Here is a 22,519-nt window from a genome sequence, read left to right on the forward strand (position 1 = left end):
TACCTACGCTCGAGTACCTCACCATTTCAACCAGGACTGTGCTCAGCTGTATACAACAAGGACAGTCCCACGACTTTTTTATAGGGAAGTCCTGGGTCTGTGTTAAGTGCTTGGGAAATATGAAGATCACTTAGTTGGTGATGATTTTCTAAAAACCACTACATGTTTTTAGAGTTGACTCTTCAATTTCATCTCCTTCAGAAACGATCCTTCACCCTTCAGTCCTGTTTATTGACTCTGTCACATTTGCTATGTGGGGATGTGAATGTGGGTGGACACAGCTTTACAGTAGTTGCAGACATCATGGGCTTTCTCCCCCATCTCTGTATGCGCAGAATTCAGGGTGTGTCACCTGGAAACAAGGCCCCACAAACACTAACATAATCACAACATCCTGATCACATCCAAGACAATAACAATTCCAAAGTATCTGGTATCTGGTTTGTAGTCAGATTTCTGCAATTACCTCCAGTGTCTAATAAAGCTGTTTTCCCCTCAAACCAGGATTCAAATCAATGTTCTTACCATGCATTAGGTTCTGGGTTGTCCTCAGTTTCTTTTAACCTGGGGCTTCCCTTGTGGCTCAGCTGGTAAAGAATCTGCCTGCAATGCAGGAGACCTGCGTTTGATCCCTGGCTTGGGAAGATCCCCTGGAGAAGGGAAAGGCCACCCACTCCAGTATTCTGGCCTAGAGGATCCTTTTAACCTAGGAAATCCTCTCAACCTTCCATTTGGTAGCGGCACTGTTTGGAGGCCAGGCCAGCTGTCTCACAGACGTCCTACAGGCTCTTTGGCCGGACTGGTTCCCCATGACGTGCTTTGTTTTGCTCTCCTGAATTTCCTGTAACCAGCAGTCAGGTCTATGGTTTGGCTGGATTCAGAATATACACTTCCGGTGGGAACAATTCCTGAGTGTGTTTGCTGTTGCGCCCATAGCTTGGAGAGAACCCGAGACTTGGAGAGAGGTGTCCGCTGTCCCAGACATGCTCCCAGCTCCAGCCACTGGCCCCAGCTGGGCAAGAGGCTCCTGGCCAGAGCTGCTCAGCCAAGCTCCCCTGAGCTCTTGACCCACCGAGAGAGAAAGTCGTGTTTCAAGCCATGAGGTTTTGGAATGCCTAATGCAGTAATAGAGAACTGAAGTCATTTTGGGGGTTATCACCGTATCTGCTTATTGTATTATATTCTGATTTGTTGACCTTAGACATCATTTCCTCTTTTGATAGATGCGACCTTAGCTCACTTACATTAACCTTTCTCTTCTCCCTCCCAATTTTCCATAGTAAATATCACCATTTAGAATTCTTGTTGGGTTACATTTGAAACTCTCACCATTGTAAAATCTCTATTTCTTTTTCCATCAATTTTTGAAACCTGGCATTACTACCCATTCTGTAAGATTAAGCTTATATAATACCTGACCCCTTTAAAGATTTTTATTTTTTGAATACTTTATTACTTTGTGGGGGCCGCATCGCGTTGTGGGATCTTGGCTCCCTGACCAAGGACTGAACCTGTGCCCTCAGCAGTGAAAGCACTGATCTTAACCACTGGACCACCAGGGAACATGTTTGTATTCTTTTTAACACACCTCTTTCAATTCTCAACCATCTCAGATACATCTTAATGATACATTAGGCAAACAGAAGAACATGTAAGTAGGTAGGCCCTGATATTCTATAAAACGCACTCCTTTTCTGCACTGTCCATCCTGAGGAGTTAAATGGGCCCCCGCTGGATACCACCACACCAGCGTGCTTCCTGCCTGAACGGTGGCATGAATTTGTGGGATTTCTCCTAGGGCTGTAAATACTACTTCACTGTTTTCTCAGGAGGGTGGAGCTCCCGGGGCCCTTCTTTTTCCATTAACCTTCACTCCCTGGACCAGCGAACAGCCAAGATGACCCTGACCACGGCTGACTTGTTCAGAGTTCCCCTGGGCCTGCTATGGTGCAAAGTCTGGTCAAAACTCCACCACACTCATTGCTTGCTCCCCATAAATTCTCTCTTGAACAGTGGACCCCAAGGGCTTCCTGATTCTCCAGTAAAGAGTATTAGCTCAGAGTCACGGTCCAGTAAGCCTGAAGCAGCCCCACACCCTTTGGGGAAGGCTGAAGGCAAAGCTCCCTCTGAACCTGGGATGTTCTGGCAGAAGCCTTTCTCAACAAGACAGTCTCCACTTCTTTCAAGCGGCACAGATTCCATGACCTGATTCAGGTCTGGAAATCACGACGGCCAGACCCCTGCTCACCAGGCAGGCGTGTTTTGTTTGTACTACTGCTGCAGCGCCTTACTCACGGTCTTAAGGACCCTGCCACCACTGATCATGACCTCTGCAGGAAAGTCCACTCTGATTATCACTCCAGCCCTGCTGCTTAATGCGGTGACCAAGTCCCCCTGGCTCGTGCTAACTGCTACTACTTGACTTTTGCAGCCGAGACTGCTCCAGCTCCGATGAAAGTGAAGGCCCTGGAAAACACTCTGGAAGGCACTCCTTCACCTGTCAGTGCCCCGCTTAAGGGGCTGGGTTCTGGGTCTCTTCCAGGAACATGTGGTTTTGTGAGTGGTTCTCATGTGATAAAATCTACTCCAGCATTCCTATTTCCTAGATATGAGATTCTTTCTTTTCCACCACTTTTTTTTTTTTTAAGTCACTCAGTCGTGTCCGACTCTTTGCGACCCCATGGACTATACAGTCCATGGAATTCTCCAGGCCAGAATACTGGAGTGGGTGGCCTTCCCCTTCTCCAGGGGATCTTCCCAACTCAGGGGTCACTTTAGTGGAGTTTAGAGCAGTTGACAGTCAAGTTCAGATTCTTCAACCAGTCTAGCAAACAACTGAAATCACTCTCTGCTGCTCAAACCAAAATTCTAAATCCTGAATGTTTACTGAACCCATACTGATAAATTCAGTAATTAGCTACAAGCTCCCCAACCAGACTCTTGGCTCATCACCAACATCATCCATTCCCACACAGCCCTCCACATATTGCCTGGTACTCAGGATCTTCCAAATCCTCACAAGTGGAAGTATTTCAGTAGTATGGCTCCTACTCGACCAAAGTTCCTGACCGTCACATAAAGTCGATGAAATTTGTGTATTCCAGCATACAGTCTGGCAACCTGCAGGATCAAATGCCGACTTTTGCTTCTGGTAGCTTCAGTGCTGTGGCTGCCGCTGTCTCTTGCAGCAAGTCCTGAGGGTCCAGGTTTCCAGTGAGCGTCCTCCACGTTCTCATGCCTTCATCTCGTTTAGTACTATCGTTGTTTAGACGCTCTGTCGTGTCCGACTCTTTGCGACCCCATGGACTGTAGCCCCACCGGGGTCCTCTGTCCGTGGGATTCTCCAGGCGAGAGGACTTGAGTGGGGAGCCACTGCCTCCTCCAGAGGGTCTTCTTGATCCAGGGATGGAACCCCGGCTCCTGCTCAACGTCTTCCCCTCACTGGGCACTTCATTCCACGAGGCCACAATTAGCTACCAGAGTCCCATCCACCTACTTAAGATGCTGTTGATGCTGCTGTGACCTTGTTTTTAAAGTCCTGCCATCTTTGCGGTGCTCAAGACTGAAGGACTGCACAGCAGAGCCTGAAAAGCCAAAGCCGGTCAGGGGCCCGGGTGGGGTCCACCACCTGAGGAGGAGAGGAGGGCCTCCCCACTGCGCTCCCAGGATCCGGAGGCGGGGCGTCCCCACAACCATGTAGGCAATGGGGATGAACATGCCTCCAAAGTACGTTTGTTTGGTGAACATCCTTCCTGTCCTTTTTCCTTAAAACCTTTCCTTTTCTATTATTTCATCAGGTTCCAGAGGAGACAAAGTCCTGTCACTAGCTGACAAGTTGACTGCAATTCTTTCTTAAAGACTTTTAATTCCGGGAAATTAACATAAAGATAAAAACAAAGAAAAAATTAATAAGTATCCATATTTCTATCACACAGATTTAGCCATTGTTCTTGATGTGGGCTTGCCTGGTGGCTCAGTTGGTAAAGAATCCACTTGCAATACAGGAGACCTGGGTTTGATCCCTGGGTTGGGAAGATCCCCTGGAGAAGGGAATGGCAACCCACTCCAGTATTCCTGCTTGGAGAATCCCATGGACAGAGGAGCCTGGTGGGCTACAGTCCATGAGGTCACAAGAGTTGGACACAACTTAGCAACTAAACCACCAAACTGTTGATGTGTTTTCATTCCTAATTTTCTTCTTTTACAAGTAAAATTTGTAGGGTTGGCAGGGAGAGAAAGAGGGGCAAAAATTATACACATTCTTTGTAAAGTATTCAGACTTAGGAAAAATACAAAGATTCATTCACTCAATAAATATTTATTGACCACCCATCAGGCACTAGTACTGTTCCAGATACTGAAGGGACAGCAGAGGAAAAAGACAAGAAAACCCCAGCTTTCCCGGAACAAACGTGAGGTGAAATCACAAATAAGAAAAGCAGTCAAGTACACAGTATGTTAGATGATGGTAAGAACTACAGAGAAAAATAAAGCAGGGGCGGGGTTGTTTTCATTTCAGTTTCTAACTGTGGCTACAATATAGAAATACAATTTTTACTTACTAACCTGCATCTTCTAATCGTGTTAAGCTCAGACTCTGTTTGTTACTTTGGATTTCCTACATATAGAGTCATGTCACCTGAGGATGACAATTGAGTTTCTTCCTTTTAAACCCTGAACGTTTACTTTTCCTACAACTGTGTAGAATCTCCTGCACAGAACTGAAAGGCATGGTGGGAGCAGGCACCTTGGTCTTCTTCCCGATGTCTGGGGAGCCAAGTTTTCAATAATTCACAATAAAGTATGGTACTCGTTAGAGTTTTTGTTTCTTTGGTAGATGTTCTTTATTAAAATAAGATGTTCTCTTCAATCCCTAGTTTATAAAGTTAAAAAAAAAATCACAAATGGTGCTGGAATTTTATTAAATGCTTTTTATGACTCTTCAGAGACATAACTTTTCTCCTTTATTTCTGTAAACATAGGAAATACAAATTTTTTGATTTTAAACTACAGTTCTTGCTTTGTCCCGTGCCATGTAAATGGAAACTTACTGGATTCTATGGTGAAGATCACGGCCCCCGTGACAGGTTTCAAGCTGCCCAGGCAGTCAGGAATAAGAAAATCTGGATCTTGGGGCCAAAGGAGCCAGCCAGCTCTGGTACACCTATGATTTCAGCTCCAAGAACCAAGACTGACATTTACCACCACAGCAGGAGACCAGCAGGAACAAAGCAACTTCAAATTATCTCTTTTATGAAAACTCTCAAAGATAATCTAGGAAGTTGATAAATATGGATATAACTCCAATTTTTTCAAGCCTTTATTAAGTAAAGGCTTGAAATAATAAACATAATAAACAGTGTCAAGCACCATGCTACTGCAAAGGAAAGTCAGCTTTACTTGTTGGCTTAGAAGAAGACTAAGAGTCCCTTGGACAGCAAGATCCAACCAGTCCATCCTAAAGGAAATCAACCCTCAATGTTCATTGGAAGGACTGATGCTGAAGCTGAAGCACCAATACTTGGCCACCTGATGAGAAGAACTGACTCATTGGAAAAGACCCTGATGCTGGGAAAGACTGAGGCGGGAGGTGAAGGGGACGACAGAGGATGAGCTGGTTGGATGGCATCACCGACACGATGGACATGAGTTTGAGCAAACTCTGGAAGATGGTGAAGGAGAAGGAAGCCCGGTGTGCTGCACTCCATGGGCTGCAAAGAGTTGGACAGGACCGAGTAACTCAACAGCAGCAAAAATCGTAATGGTCAACATCCAGGCAGAGAGAGCCTGAGCATTCAGCTTCCTCTTGAGTAGTTATCTGCCCATAAAGAGCACATGGAGATGGTCTATGCTCCACCATTCTAGAATAAGTTTAAAATTATTAGTAGATTCTAGAAACAGTTTTAAAAGCAGAAATGTGGAAAATGGCTAAAAGTGACATAGATACTGAGGCATGGTTTTCAGAGCACACAAAAGAATTAAGTGATAAAATATTCACTTGTCATTAATGCTGTACTTACACACTATTTGGTGAACTGAAGTGAAATACTTCCTCAAAACTAATTTTGGATTCACAAAGAATTCTGGATTCAATTATTATATAGTTTATACTAATAGAATTATATTAATTCTCTTAATGACAAGATTTTAATAGCAATACTGTATGATTCTGAGGCAGCTAAAGTAGAATTTTCATGGATACATCTTTAATTAATAATTTTTAATGATCTCTTGTATCTCATCAATTTAGATATATTTTCTCCTATACAGAAGATCCCGAAATAAAGAAGCGTACACAGAATACAGCCAACAGTAGGTTATGTCAATTTACTTCACGTAAGAACAGCGTATTTTGGGCCTATGATTTCCATTTAGTATCAACAAAAACAATCTGTACAGAAAACCCCAAGGCAACCATATAGCATAATATGTAAAATGTGCAAATAGAATTTAAAATGCAAGTTATTCTATAGCATTTGCAAGGCAGAACTTCATAGTAAATTAAGGAAATCTACCTCATTCTAGCTGACTTAATAATACTTTGCATGGAGAGGCCAATGCAAATGTACAAGGCACAGCTTAGTGTTGGTGCTGAAGTGTGACACACCCCTCAGATTAGGGTATTAAAATAACATAAAATCATGTCTGCATTTTATTATTTAAGGAGACTATCAGCTCATTTCTAAAGCGTCATGAACCATTACACTGATAACATATGTGTGGTCAGGACAAACTGTTCCCTGAACTTAAAAGGTCAAAGACAAGACTCTAGCTATCTTATATTTAAAAAATTTATATGTATATATATACACACACACATACCCCGATATCACATACAAGAAACTTTCCATAATCCAAAGGGAGGCAGTGCGTTCCTTTAAGTAAAGGTTCCCACACAGTATTTCATGACAGAATTATTTAAAAAGTACATATTTATTCACCACCTGTTTTGGTCAATCTTACTACAAAAAGACACTGAAAGACACAATTTTCTTCTTCAAAACAAAGACAACGCCTAACTTAGAGAGTCTTTCTCTAAAGATTGCACAGTGAAAGGTATTACTTAGTTAAATATAAAAAAGCTTGCAGCTTTTATAGAAACTATTTAAATCTACATGGAGAAACAAGCCACCCTATCAAAAGTCAGCAAGCCCCTTGGCTACAACACAGTCCAGGGCCTTCTAAACCTGACCACAGTGCTCTCTGCTGTCTTACTGCCCATCCCTGAGAGTAAAGCATTTAAATTGTTTTTAGTAAAGCAAATGAATTTTACTTTGATGAGAATGATGCTTAAGATTTTTTTTTCAAAATATGAAATAAACCCCATTTCGTTTTAGTTGGAAAAAAAAAGTATGCTCTTTGCGAAGACCACTATCCCTAACAATTTAAAATGTTTGTATGTCACCCGATTTTAACTTTCTTCTCACCGGGCAACTTCTGTTTCTCTGCTATTTATGTATCACTCGTTTTCCTATGGCCCATTATTTTATAAGTTTTGTTAACGGGAGGATTTAATTGGTAATGGAGCAAAAGTACATATAAAACTTAAAGGAACGCTGAGGTGAGATCTGTTTCCTTATGGTAAGAGTTTTACTGGAAAGAATCTGACTGCCACACAGGAAAAGCAAAACTGCCCACGCGAGAGAACACGCACGGTCAGCGTCGTCCTTGCCGTCTTTGGTCTAGCCTTCTTGGCCAAAATCTTCTGTAAACTTCTTTAGTTTTAACAAGTCGTGTTCATTGACCGTGGGCTTTGTGCTAGACAGTGACCGTAACATGTCCGACTGTCAGGAAAAAGAACGGGCGAGGATTAGTCATTGATTTAACTGAATAAAAAACATTTCATCAGCAGCATTATTACTACTAACTTTCGCCTAAGGTTAAATCTGAACATCTGCAGCGTGTCACGGACTACTGATGATAAACTCTCCTGCTTTCTTTCTTTGCAAAGAGCAACTTCAACTATGCTACTCCTTTCTTTTAAACTTTCGGTTGCTTGCCCCGTCCTGATCATAACCTTCAAAGGCTCCTCGGCACCCAAGAAGTGCAGTCCTCTTCACCTGAGCACCAAGGCCTCCAGAATTAACCCGATCCTTTTTCTGGCTGTATGTTTACTTTTTAAGAAAGCAGCTGTCAAAATGCAACTCAGAAGGGATATATTCATTCACATATGTGGAACAGAATAATAGCATTTAATCAAAACCAATTTATCAAAAAGTTTAACTATCAGCTAAAGTCATAATCAAAATGGAAAGAAAATATATCAATATAAAAAATTTATTAAAAAATTAACTTTTAGACCATGTCTCCTGTAAAATAGTATGGAAAAATGATCAAAAGAATGAAAGCTTTAAAAAATAAAGGATTTCTAAATAATTTCTCAGATAAGCAGTGGTGAATTAACACATAAATATTTCTAGATGTTTACAGATATATTATTATATACATATACGCACAAGCTTATGTACATATGTCTATAAATCCAGATCTACATATCATGTAAAAGTTAGTTAATTTCGACATATAGATCTGAAAAATCTTTAACTAAGAGAAGATTTTAAAACTCAATGTTCATATTGGCTACACCTCAATACGAAACAAAAAGTTTAAAGTCTGGGGGAAGACACTGAACACTCATAATAAGTAGGCATCTTTCCTCTCTCTTTTGGCGGCTGCTGGCTGGGGTTTTAGTTTCCTCACCAGGGATCACACCTGTGCCCTGCAGTCTCACAGGTTATTCACTTCCTCAATAGAAGCTGTGGAAATGCAATGCTTTACGAATATTTTAATTCCTTCAATATAAACTGCAGAAATGTAACTTCTTATGATAAAAATTTTGTTTTCAGAGCTTTTAAAAAAGTACTGCATTATTTAAACTTTCTATGACGCCTTGAGACATAAAACAGAAAAACACTGCCATGAATCCTGTGATTCACACAACAGCGTTTCTGCATGCTTTACCAAATCAGAGGTTCAAGGAAAAATATTCTCACAATATTACTGTAAGACCTACATCAGAAACCCGTACGTTTTAAAAAACAGCTTATTCACTTATAATTAAATTTTCCTTGAAGCTCAAAAAAAGTTTAAAGATAATTATTTGATACTTTAGATTCTATTAATCTCTATAACCTTTGAAGTATTACTATTAAACATGGCTGATCATACTAACATTTTTAAACTAAATTTTATAAAACTGAAAATTTTATATGACAAATTATGAAATATAATGCTAAATAATTTTTTTTTAAAGCAAACAAAACGTCAAACCATGCAAACAACTGGCTCCAAAAGTTTATCCCCAGGGACATCCATCCATGTCATCTCAATGGCACCAGGGTCGCCTGGAGAGCAGGGCGTGAGCAGGTCATCTACTATGTTGTTAGGATCAGCCCGTGAAGGTCCGCGAACCTGCAATAAACAGTCATTTGAGATCTTTATTTGAACAAATTGAATAAATATTAAGATTTAAACCATTATCAGGAAATATGAACATGTACTATTATCATGTTTTATTAAAATGCTTAGTTCTGAAAACAAACAGAATATACAACAAAAAGTCAATTATCTCCGGGTGATGGCGTAGACTGTGTTTGATTTTAATGTTTTTCTTGATGATTTTCTATATTTGAAATTTCCTACAGTAGATTACTTACATGATCATAGGGAGAAAATAAGTTAAAAAAAAAATTCCCTGTGCCTAAAAATACCTTTTTTCTTTTCTAATGGCTATTAAGTGGTAATAATCCTAGACACCAAGAACAGACCTGCATAACACGCTGCTATACTTAAAACAGATAATCAACAAGGACATATCGTATAACACAGGGAACTCTGTTCAGTATTCTGTAATAACTGAAACAGGAAAAGCATTGGAAAAAGAATGGATCTGTGTGTACGTATAACTGAATTACTTTGCTGTACATCTGAAACTAACACAACATTGTTAAGCAACTATACCCCAATGTATCGATAAAAATTAATAAAAAACAGACCTACTTAAAAATTCCTTTAAGTTACTCTATTTTCCATAGTAAGAAATTTGTATCTTTGGGAGGTTTATTATTGTGAAATTACTGTCTCTCCAACAAAAACTCCTTCAAATATAAGTACAAAATTAAATGCTGAGTGTAATTTAAGTGCTAGCTGAACTTATAACTCATAACTGATTTAAAGTAAAGAATTTTCATAATATCCAGAAAAAGAACCTCTGTGATAGTGACATACAATTTTCAGCTTGCACCACATTCGTATCAAGTCGGGGGCTGCTTTGTCCTTCGCACTTGTTTTAAATGATCAGTCTCAAATACTGTCTTAGGATCAGGGTAGGGGCAGAGAAATAAACATTTTCACTTTACTTGTTACGTATTTTATTGTTTGTCTTCTCTCACAAAAATTTCAGTGGCAGGGATTTTTGTTTTTCGACCACTGTACTTTCTGACTTACCTCTGGGCCCAGATTAGCGCTGATACATTTAATAAATAAAATCACAGGCAAACTTGTTCTTACTAATCAAAACGCGGAAGAGAAGATGGAGCCATAGAGATCTATTGGACTGGGGATACAGAATGCCTGATGTTGAGAGATCTGGCTGCTCCACCTTTATCCTCCTAACGAGGGCCTGGCTCTGGGTTGTATAAGCTGCCCCCAACAGTAACACAGAAAACTGGCTGGAAAGTTCTTAGCAGGGGAGGACTGGGCTCCTTCTAAACGGCAAAGAGAATGTTAAGGAGAAACCCAACGGCTGTGGCATAAACCTTGGTCCCAAGCTAACTGTGCTTCTCTTGTACTGAAATGACGGAGGAAGAGGCGACTAACATCTACTGGACTGTTCAGGCACCATGACCGCTGTGTTATCAATCTTCCTCTTTTCATTCTCATAAAAGCATTTCAGAGCAGTGTTACCATCCTTACTTAAGAGATGATAAAAAAAAAAAGAGAGACTTAAAAGGTAACAACACAATTTGGTCAAGTAGATAAAATAAGTAAATTGTGGAGTCAGGCTTCAAATTCAGGTTTTAATTCAAGCTCCTCATTTTTAAAAGAAATTATTTACCATGGTAACACATGGCATACAATAGACACACATATGCTTATCAGAGCCGTGACACATTAGTTTGTCATATACTGATGGATTAGGTTTGCTGACAGTGTTTTGGGATTTTCACATCTACGTTCACGAACATATTGGCGATTGCTATTCTCAGCAAGAGTGTAGGTCCAAATTACCTAGTCTACAGTTACTTAAATTGTCTCCCAAGACTGCACGGAGAAGGAAATGGCAACCCACTCCAGTACTCTTGCCTAGAGAACCCTGTGGATGGCGGAGCCTTGCGGGCTTCTGTCCATAGGGTTGTAGAGAGTCGGACACGACGGAGCGACTTCACTTTCACTTTTCACTTTCATGCACTGGAGAAGGAAATGGCAACCCACTCCAGTGTTCTTGCCTGGAGAATCCCAGGGACGGGGGAGCCTGGTGGGCTGCCGTCTAAGGGGTCGCACAGAGTCGGACACGACTGAAGCGACGTAGCAGCAGCAGCGGCAAGACTGCACAAAATTCCCTCTCAAACCATATATGCTTACGTCACTCATGAGACCAAGCGGTGCACGGGAGAAGCTCGAGAGGAGGGTGGCTGAGACCCCAGTGCCAAGCACGTGAGTTTATTAAACGACAGTTAGCTATCATTGTTTTTACTTTGATAAGGAAGTATAAATGTATGGGTAACATGCTTCCAAAGCACTCATACAAAGTAGTTTTAAAACACGTTGGGAGAATTTATTTCAGTGGAATGGACACGTCTATTATGTAAATCCACTTATTTATTACACAAAACTGAAATCTTCCTAAAATTCTTCAAAGACAAGTCAACAGTGGTCTCAAAACTTGATTTTAAAAATATATGAAAAGACAGATAAACGTTCCTTACCTTTTTAAAATGGGTAGCTGACTGCACTTTCCTCACTGGCTGCATAAGTGCGTCCCGTACAATGATGCTTATGTCCGCCCCTGAGTAGCCCTCAGTCTTCTTTCCGAGGTCCCGGAAGTCTGCTTCTGTCAGACTGTTCTGAGTGGTGCCCAAGTGCAGTTTAAACATCGCTGCTCGGGCATGCGCCTCAGGCAAAGGAATGTAAATTCGTTTCTCAAACCTTAGAATCAAAGAAAAATTACATCAAGATTATCATATGATAATATTTAATTTCTATTAAAAATTACTTTTCCAAGAACTAAGCAAGATATTTAGATATTCTCTTTTATACAGAGCTAAGCTGAACACATTAAATGGGCCCATATCCACCATAATTAAACATATATATTTAGGGTAATAAGGGAAAAATACCCAGAACACATTAACAACAAATGCCTGCCTCCCCTGGCCAAGTCAGGGGTCAGCAGGGCTTACGTACACTGAAAAACATTCTAGAGTTATCAGAATGGGAACTGACACTCACTTACTACACTGTAATTAGAAATACAGTGTTCCCTGTATTGTCATACCTTCGCCTAATGGCAGAATCCAGAACCCAGGGTATATTTGTAGCTCCCAGAACCAAAATTCCATCATTGTCCACGCCAACCCCTACAGCAAAATAGATATAGTTTCAGGTAATTTGTCATTTCAGTGTTCTTTAAACCTCATCTGTATCTTCTCTTATGAATGTGGTATTTCTTTGTTAAAAATGCTTCCCCTTGAGAGTCTCTCTCTGAGAACACTGTATTTAATCATATTTCATACTACCAGAATATGATATAAACATTCCCAACAGTAGAATCTCCTAAACTGTGGGAAAATACTATTAATATTCTTTTCAAAATATTTCTCAAAAGATTTAAATTTGAAGTCTACTTTTTCCTTCTATTGATATTGTTTCTGGTATAAGTGAACATATAAATCAGTCTCTTTACTACTTATACCAAGATGATTACAACTGGGCAGAAATTAAATCAGTTGAGCACTACCTTGCATCTGAACTAGGAATTCTGTCTTAATTCTTCTTGCAGCTTCACTTTCATTTTCACTTCTTGAACCACACAGAGAATCGATTTCATCAATGAAGATAATCGAAGGTTTATTCTCTCTGGCAAGCTGGAATAAGTTCTTAACTAGCCTAAAAATAAATTAAAAGTTTCAATTTCTAAAAATTAGCCAATAACACATGACAATGAAAACATTAAAATAAAACAATGTATCAATAGGAACTCTAAGAGTGCTCAGCTGTGCCCAACTCTTTGCCACCCCATGGACTGTAGCCCATCAGGCTCCTCTGTCCCTGGGATTTTTCAGGCAAGAGTGCCGGAGGGGCTGTCATCTCCTTCTCCACACGTGTGTCACGTGCTAAACCATACGTGTGCCACGTATGCTCTCTTCTCCCTCTGAAACGAATTTTGAACTAGGGAACAGTTTGACAGAGAAATCAATACCGCCTGTACCACAGCACTTTTTGGAACGCCTATTAATGATGTAAGAAACCTACGACTTTACAGATAGAATGACCACCAAGCAAAGAAAACTTTAAAAAAATCAATTTACTACTTACTTTTCACTTTCACCTAGCCACTTAGAAACAAGGTCAGAGGAAGATATTGAGAAAAATGTTGAGTTATTTGCTTCTGTGGCTACAGCTTTGGCTAAATAGGACTTTCCTGTTCCAGGTGGCCCAAATAACAGGATTCCCCTCCAAGGCGTTCTCTTGCCTAAAATGTGTATTAAAAAACAACATGAGAACTTCAAGACCATTAACTTCGTCATCCACCGTGAAGCATACCATGAAGAGGTTCCACTCTAAAGCTGGCAGGAGGATGAAACACAATTTAAATCAATCAATCTAAGGTGAATATGTCTTAAATGTACTTTATTTCCTTTTTAGAGACCACTTTGTCAAAACCGTGTTTGTACACTATAATCCTCCCAACAGGCAGTCATCCGCATGCCCACCATCCGACCACTATGTACGGAAGCCACAGTGGCAGACAGAGCTACGGCACAAGGGTCTCTGACCTCCAGGGCCCTCCAGTCTATTAGGCGGAAAAGCACTCAGTTAAAAGGCAGTTGCTGATCATCCACTATGTGCACTGCTCAAATTCAGAATATTGTAGGAGAAACTACACCCACAGGGGGAAGGCAGCTGCAAGTATTTCCTTTAATATTCATGACATTTGCAGGGGTGAGACTAACAGTTTTGATGACTCGTGACGTTACACTCAATTCCTGATTTCACAGGAAGCACATATTATTATTTTAGGTGGCAGATTTCCATTCTGATGATTGGAGAACAATAGGGGGACTCCACCTTAAATTCCAGTTTTGCCAAAATATAGTTAACAAGTGAACAAAATCAGATCTTTGAACCTCAGTTCTACTAATGAGAAATTATAATGCTGCCTTACATAAACCAGGCTGGGTTACACCTGGCAATAAAATATCACACATTTAAAAAAGCCAAACAGCTACTAGGTGTGCACTGCGGGTGACACAGGGGGTCTGTGAAGAGTGACACGCAGACGGCGGACGCGACGCCAAGCGCTGCCCGTTGTGAGGGAAGCCGCAGCCTCTACTTGAATCCTCTTTCGGGTCAAATGTCTGCAATCGTCAGTCAGCGTCCCCTTAAGCGTGGTCCACACACCAGTGCTGGCAGAGGAAATGCTTTTAGGTGGCGTACAAGCCCTTTCCATTTGAATAATTTTTACAACGCATTCTATGAAAACACTCCTCACCCACAGAGACACAAAGACGTCTTTTATTACCTAAAAAAAATGTTGTGGCCACATCGCACAGCGTATGGGATCTCAGTTCCCCAAACAGTGACCAAAGCTGCCACCCCTGCACTGGAAGCGTGGAATCTTAACCACTGGACCGCCAGGGAAGACCCCCAAGTAATTATTCTATAGTAGAGTTATTAAGTAAAAACAAAGGAGATGACTTAAAAGTTCAAATGTGGGCAAGACAAGCTGTGATGTTAGAAGTCAAGACAGAGGTCCCTCTCTTGAGGGAAGACACAGGGATGGATTTCTAAGTTCCTCACATCGATTTCTTATCTGGGAGATTATCACCGTCGGTAATAATTTATGAGGCTGAACGCACATGGGTTCCTCCATGTCCCTGTACATTTATACTCCAATTTAGTAAGTTTCTCTAAAAGTGATTTAAAGAAGAAGATTAAAAAAATAGTAGTACACGTATATGGCAAAATTCACGAAGCTGACATACAGGACTCATGTTTGGGAAACACTGGGATAAGCAACGTAAGTTCAACTGCATTTTTGTGCCTTTATAGGATTCTGATGACAACTTCTACACTGTTAGTTTCGTATTCCTGAAGCGAGGTTCTGAGTCGCAGCTCGAAGCTGGGTGGACAGCGGGCTCTTGCTCGTCATCACTGCTCTACAGGACACTGCTGTTTGGACCTGTTCAGTTTGAACCCAGATTTGCTCTCTATATAAACCAGCTTGTTTTTAAAAGGAAAAACCTCTGTTTCACTGTTAAGACTGTGAGTATAGCCATATCACGAACACAGGCTATGGGGCACGAAAGGGACAACGTGAAGGATGGCTCAGCATGGACAAACCGCCTGCGGCGGAGCTGGGGCTCCAACTCGGTCCAGAAGGCAGCTAGCAACCTTCCCCTGCAGTGATCATGAGCTACCAGAGGATACACGCTTCATCTGAAACTTTAAATACTTGGATACAGACGGTATAACTTGCTTTTTGAGCTTTACAATACAGGCAGATATTCTTTCACGTCCATTATAATGGTACATACATTCTAGCGAGTGCGCTGTACTCCACCCTCTCTCCCTGACTTACCTTACGTGCTGCTGCCTGACATTTAGGTTGTTCTGAAATATATGTATATATTACAAATACGTATATGCATACGAAGTCAGTATCTGTGTAAGGGTATACCACTGCCTTGTAAGAGGATTTAAAATAACACTTTACGATACAGTGACCAGAGTTCACAATACTTTACCTCAGTCATCAGTGTGCTTTTTAAAAAATCATAAAAAAAATTATTTACAAGCCATCTCACCTGTAAAGAGATGAGGAAATTTGATAGGCAATATCACGGCCTCTTTCAGAGCTTCTTTAGCTCCTTCCAGACCAGCAACATCGCTCCACTTCACATTGGGTCGCTCTATAACAATGGCACCTACAGAAAATTAAATCATCTTTCAATCAAAGAGGGCTATTTCATTAAATTTAGATAACAACATGAAATAATGAAATTAAAGAAATGCCTTATAAATTTGTCTGGAAAAGTTTTATGTATTAAAGACAGTTCTAGAAGGGTGTGACAAGAAAGTGGTTGTTCGGGGGCAGTGAGGAGGAGTCGGGACCTGGGGTGGGTAGCTGGATAATCCAGCATAAAGCCATTCAACTGTTCTATCTCCACTACCTCGCTGTGAAACAGAAATAGCATCATCTGGCCAGACTACTAAAGACAGATGAGTGTAAAGGTCAAATGAAGCACTAAACCCCAGAGAGCCCGGAACAGCACCGAACAGTACGCACACACTCACGGTGTCTGACCACTGGTTCTGGAGTAGCTCCTATTTCTCCTTTTAACCAAAAGAATCAGTGATCCAATGCTCCCCTTACCCACAGAAATAAAGCACATTTAACCACTTTACCTGAAGACAGACGGGCAGAGAGACAGACGGACAGAGAGAGGGGAAGGGGAGGGTGAGAAGGGGATGATGGAGAGAGGAGGTGTGCTCTTACAGACCTGCACATTTCCCAAGATCTGCCAGTTTCCATTCGACTTCTAAATAGATCTATTTACACTTTCTGTGCATTAACAAAGTTATTTAAATGATTTAGTTTTTGAACATAATATATTCAGAAGTCATAGCAAACTGTTACAGTAAGAACAAGTAAAAATCAGTAACAGTCCACAAAACATTTCTTTTACTGTAGCTTACTGCTGCTCTTTCTACAAATCTTTTATCAAAAGCTTTCCCAATCTTCTCGTCTATAGAAACGGCTCAACCATGAAGGAGCCTGTTCTAAGATGATGTGTAACTGTTTTAAGCGTAACATCACCACTTACACAGTCTATTCATTACCTATGATATTACTTTACGGGTATTTTTCTTGCTTTGAAAGGTCATCTGTTAAAGAATGCATATACTTGGCAATTTCCCTAAATTACGGAACTCTTTAGCTATACATTAACATGAAATAAAACTATGAACTCTTTTTGCATTCTGAAAGTTCAGACTAAGTATAAATTAAGGGGAAAATGTACCTGCCTCCTGAGAAATCTGTATACAGGTCAAGAAACAACATAATATGTCCAGTTAGAACTGCACATGGAACAACAGACTGGTTAAAAATCAGGAAAGGAGTACGTCAAGACTGTATATTGTCACCCTGCTTATTTAACTTATACGCAGAGTAAATCACGAGAAATGCTGGGCTGGAGGAAGCACAAGCTGGAATCAAGATTGCTGGGAGAAATATCAATAACCTCAGATATGCAGATGACACCACTCTTATGTTAGAAAGTGAAGAAGAACTAAAGAGCGTCTTGATAGAAAGACAAGAGTGAAAAAGTTGGCTTAAAGCTCAACATTCAGAAAACTAAGATCATGGCATCCAGTCACATCACTTCATGGCAAACAGATGGGAAGACAGGGGAAACAGTGGGAGACTATGTTTTTGGCTCCAAAATCACTGCAGATGGTGACTGCATCCATGAAATTAGAAGATGCTTGCTCCTTGGAAGAAAAGCTATGACCAACCTAGACAGCATATCAAAAAGCAGAGACATTACTTTACCAAAAAAGGTCCATCTGGTCAAAGCTATGGTTTTTCCAGGAGTCCTGTATGGATGTGAGAGTTGGACTATAAAGAAAGCTGATGCCAAAGAACTGATGCTTTTGAACTGTGGTGTTGGAGAAGACTCTTGAGAGTCTCTTGGACTGCAAGGAGATCCAACCAGTCCATACTAAAGGAGATCAGTCCTGAATATTCACTGGAAGGACTGATGCTGAGGGTGAAGCACCAATACTTTGGCCACCTGATGTGAAGAACTGACTCACTGGAAAAGACCCTGATGTGGGGAAAGATTGAAGGCGGGAGGAGAAGGGGACGACAGAGGATGAGAGGGTTGGATGGCATCACTGACTCGATGGACATGAGTCTGAGCAGGCTCCGGGAGTTGGTGATGGACAGGAAGGCTTGGTGTGCTGGAGTCATGGAGCTCCAAATAAGTCAGACGTGACTGAGGGACTCAACTGAAGTGAAGGGAAAACCCAATTCACTTTTTCTTTCCTATGTTCCATTCTGATTAGTAACCCTACATGAGAAAAACATTATGTCATCTGACAAGATTTTGTGTCTATTAAACAAAAGTAGATTTATACATAAGCATTATCTCGTCAACTAAAAGGTTTTGCTATGAATTTTCTAAGTATGACATAATTTATCTTCACATTTAATTAATACTTTTCTCCTTAAAGTTTAAACTAGGTGACTTTGGAATGTTCAGTGATAAAAGAACATCTAGATGAAAGTAACATTAATTACTAGACATGGAGTCATGATTTTTAAAATTAAAAGGGAAGGATTATTAGAAAATAAAAGCCAAACAATTTGATTATTCCCAATCTAATAAATCCATCCAGCCTTTGGCATTACTTATTACACTAACACGCCCTGTGTGTGTGTGCTCAATTGTTCAGTCATGTCGAAATGTTTGTAAGCTCACGGACTGTAGCCCACCAGGCTCCTCTGTTCATGGAATTTTCCAGGTAAGAATACTGGAGTGGGTTGCCATTTCCTACTCCAGATATTAATATGTTATTTAACCTCAAAGTCACTGAATATCAAAATTAACAGAAGACTCAAATCATTAATTTTAATAATTAAATATTACACTTAATATCATAACCTAAAACAGAAGTAAAAGATTTGGAAAACTATTTCAGGAAAAGTGAGAAAAGATTCAAAAAAGGATTATTTTACAATGAAATCCATCAGCAAACCATGAAACTAAAAGATGTGGAAAAAAGGATTCTCAGATAAGAAAAGCTAGGACTCTCTCCATATTCTATTTCATCCTGAAATTCCAAATAAATTTCCTCATTTAAATGTTTTAAGCATCTGCATTTTTATACATCCTTGGGCCTTATCGTCACTGATAGGAAATGTAGAAAAGTATTCCTTATTAAAAACTGGGTTGTATCTTTTCCAAAATTAAAGATATTAAAAATTCCAATTTTTCCTTCAGTGGGGCAGAGCCGGAGAGATGGGGAACAAAACCAAAAGAATGGAGAGAAAAAGGCTTTCTGCCTTATCAGTAAAATAAAGCCACCTGGCATGGCCCACGGGGTGGCCCTAAAAAGCTAACCGAGGAGGAAGCAGGCCCACCATGCTCGAGGCAGTGGGAACTGCAGTTACCGGCCTTGGACTACACCCACCACTGATGTTCTCGGCACATAAAACATCCTCGATAACTGTAGGGTTTCTGAAGTATTATCCTTATAGGATTCCCCTATCCATCCCCGTGGGGTCGGTAAGACAGAAATACGAACAAAATGAAGAGACTCGAACAGCAAGGATAAAGGTCTGTCCAAACTAGGAACGTCCACCAGTCCCTGAGGCTGGCCCCGTGGGATGGCTATCGTTCCCAGATACAACGCGTTCTGCCTGGCAAGATTTAAATGAATAAAATCCAGTGACTGAGCATAAAATTCAACTTGAAAAACCATTTGCTAATATATCAAAGAACAATCAAATATCAGGAATTAAAGAAGTCAGTAATTAATGAGATGCCTTTTTAGATACAGAGCTACTATTTCCTCTGCGTGCTAAGTCGCTTTAGTTGAGTCCGACTCTAACGACCCCATGAACTGTAGCCCACCAGGCTCCTCCATCCATGGGACTGTCCAGGCAGGCACACTGGAGCGGGCAGCATTCCCTCCTCCAGGGACTACGTACTGAATCCCTACGTACTGAATCCCTAGCATTTGTCAGATGGAACACTAGGTAGTTTTACACTGTTGCTAACCTTTTCAGAGCCCCGAAAGCATTTTTAACTTGCATTTTAGAGCGGGGCGGGGGGGGGGGGTGTCTCAGGCTCTGAGACATCAGGCTCCTTGCCCCAGATCAGAAAGACTTAAGCCCAGCACAGCCTGCAGTGGAATCCAGATGTGAACGGAGCCACAGTCTAGACCCTCCCCATCATCCCATTCCCTACAGCAGAGAGAAAGGGCTTTTACAGTGTGGAAGGTGTGAAAATTAAAGGGGAAAGAGCAGTGTAAACAGGAGCACTGAAACGGGGTAAGAAAGCATGAGAAGAGCAGGCAGGACCATGAAACAGACAGTGCCAGTGGCGTAGTGGCAGTGACTGTGGTGACGGCCAAGCGCGAGCCTGAGCCATCCTGCTCCTGACAGGAGACGCCAACACCGTCAGACTGCATAGTACGTGAACAGTGTAACTGCTACGCTCTCTAAAACGGGGCAAATAAGGCAAAGTGAAAGAGTACACTTTTTAAGGCAGATATAACGTGAAACAGCAGCCTAGGAAAAACCAACCAATCTGAGAACCTAGACAGGAAATCTTACAAAAACGGTTTCAAACAAAGCCAGCACGCAATCACTGGGACCAAAGCCAGTTCTTGGGCCTCATTTAAGTACAGGTGGGAAAGAAAAACCAACTCAAACAGACAATTCACTACGAGTTTTTAAAAAATAAGTAAATTTAAAAGTGAAATCTAAAGCGACCTTGAAGTTGATTCTGCAGTTTCTTTTTTTCGGGATCATCAGATTCTCCTTCCCCATCACTGTCATTCCTAATAAAAAGAATTTAATACATTCAAATGATCACTCATTGCTATCAAAATACGGCAAAAAATAAAGGAAAAGAAGTATCTGTAATGAAAGTAGCAAAATAAGACAGTCACTAAAAGCTTAGCTCATTTTATTACTTTGAAGAACATACTAAACAAAACAGGAAGCAGGCATTTGTTGTTTAGCTGTGATGTCGTGTCTGACTTTGCAACCCCGTGGACTGCAGCCCACCAGGCCCCTCTGTCCATGGGCTTCTCCAGGCAAGGACACTGCAGGGGGTTGCCATCCCCTTCTCCAGGGGATCTTCCCCACCCAGGGATGAACACGCATTGGTGGGAAGCCGGCCTATTACCTATCAAAATGGAACTGTGAACAGAAAATGGAGAAAAAGACCAGAATGAAGTCAGGAACTAGCTCCAAATTCCCGTGACATACCTATGCATGTATTAACTCATAAATGCATGACCAATACTTTATTCCACAGAAGATTTAAGATGAATTACAAGAATGTTGTAAACAACAACAATTAAAAAAATCAGGACCAGGCAAACTATATATTAGACCAAGAAGCCATAACTAGGAGGGAAAAAACCCAGAATACTATTTAAGGTACAAAGATTGGTAACCTTAGTCTGGGGGTTCCAAAAGACAGATTAAACTTCTGATGAAAATGAACTGACCCCAAAGAATAAGGAGCTAAATCCAGACATTTCCTATCTAGGGATTTATTCTGAGGATGTAATTTAAAATGAGTTCAGGGATTTGACTGCAAGGATAATCATGCCCATGTTGTTGACAATAGGGGAAAAATCAGTAATAATGTGCATTCAACTATAAGGATTAGTATATAGAACATGCTGCAATCTTTAAAGCAAAAAATATGCCTTTAAGACACATTTTTTACAATATTTAAAAAATGTCATTACATAAAAAGTTGGCAGGTTTCATCTCAAAACAGGACTGTGTGGTTCTCACAGGATGGTGGGGTTATTTATGGGTGAGGGAGAGACTCCAAACTGACTCACCTTGACTTTAGACTTGGGGGTCTACCAACTCTCTAACCTCTTTCTACCACACTTTCTTGTACAACAGACAGTACTTGGTTAAAGAAAACCTGCCATTCCTAGGCCCCTAGCCATATGGAGTCCAAACTTGTCTCCCCGGCCCTCGGATTCTGGAAGGGAAAGCGCTACACGTCTCCAAAAGGTGCTTTACGACACTGTGCTTCTACAAAAGACCTATATCAGTACCCATTTTCACTAACTGCAAGACAGCCAAAGAGGATTACCGCTTTTCCAAGGAAAGGCAAACAACAAGAACAGCCTTCAGCACCAGTTTTGCAGCGAGCTCTTCCAGAGGCAGCGCGACCCGCGCAGTGCGCTCTCCCTCCGGGAAGCACACCAGCCTCTCAGCCCGAGACGCCGCAGCAGGGACCGGGGGCCGTGAGCCTCTGTGCTCGCTCTCCGTGCATTCTGCACCTCTACTACCAGGAAGTAATGGCTTCTCTGCTTTACCCCGTCTCAGTTTAAAGCTGGTCCTGCCGTCCACTACAGAAGCAGGGCGTCACCTCAGCAGGGACACCACAGGCTCTCCAAGCGTGACCAAGAGGGCCTCAGCCCGCAGGGGAGGGGGTGCTTCTGCTGCCAAGGGGGCCTCAGTGAGATCTGAGGGCCCGAGGACCCAAGGTCAACTGATCCTTCCCAGCAGTTTCATTTCAACTTAAGA

The 22,519-nt window shown here is 41.2% G+C and overlaps 1 protein-coding gene across 1 annotated transcript in view; it reads right to left on the reverse strand.

The window, feature by feature from the left end:
• Positions 1-6,312: 6,312 nt before the first annotated feature.
• Positions 6,313-22,519, reverse strand: part of VPS4B (vacuolar protein sorting 4 homolog B) — a 28,884-nt gene continuing 12,677 nt past the window's right edge. Inside the window, exons 4-11 of the mRNA XM_086373723.1 lie at positions 20,729-20,796; positions 16,029-16,148; positions 13,537-13,693; positions 12,959-13,107; positions 12,497-12,578; positions 11,928-12,147; positions 9,271-9,411; positions 6,313-7,784 (exon numbers count right to left, since the gene is read on the reverse strand). Coding sequence (XP_086229849.1) covers positions 7,683-7,784; positions 9,271-9,411; positions 11,928-12,147; positions 12,497-12,578; positions 12,959-13,107; positions 13,537-13,693; positions 16,029-16,148; positions 20,729-20,796 — 1,039 coding nt within the window. The 3' untranslated portion in view covers positions 6,313-7,682. The remainder of the gene's footprint in view (positions 7,785-9,270; positions 9,412-11,927; positions 12,148-12,496; positions 12,579-12,958; positions 13,108-13,536; positions 13,694-16,028; positions 16,149-20,728; positions 20,797-22,519) is intronic.

Source organism: Bos grunniens, chromosome 24, assembly GCF_055505025.1.
Source record: "Bos grunniens cultivar Pamir isolate PY7600 chromosome 24, Bosgru_T2T1.0, whole genome shotgun sequence".
In the NCBI taxonomy this organism is placed as follows: domain Eukaryota; kingdom Metazoa; phylum Chordata; class Mammalia; order Artiodactyla; family Bovidae; genus Bos; species Bos grunniens.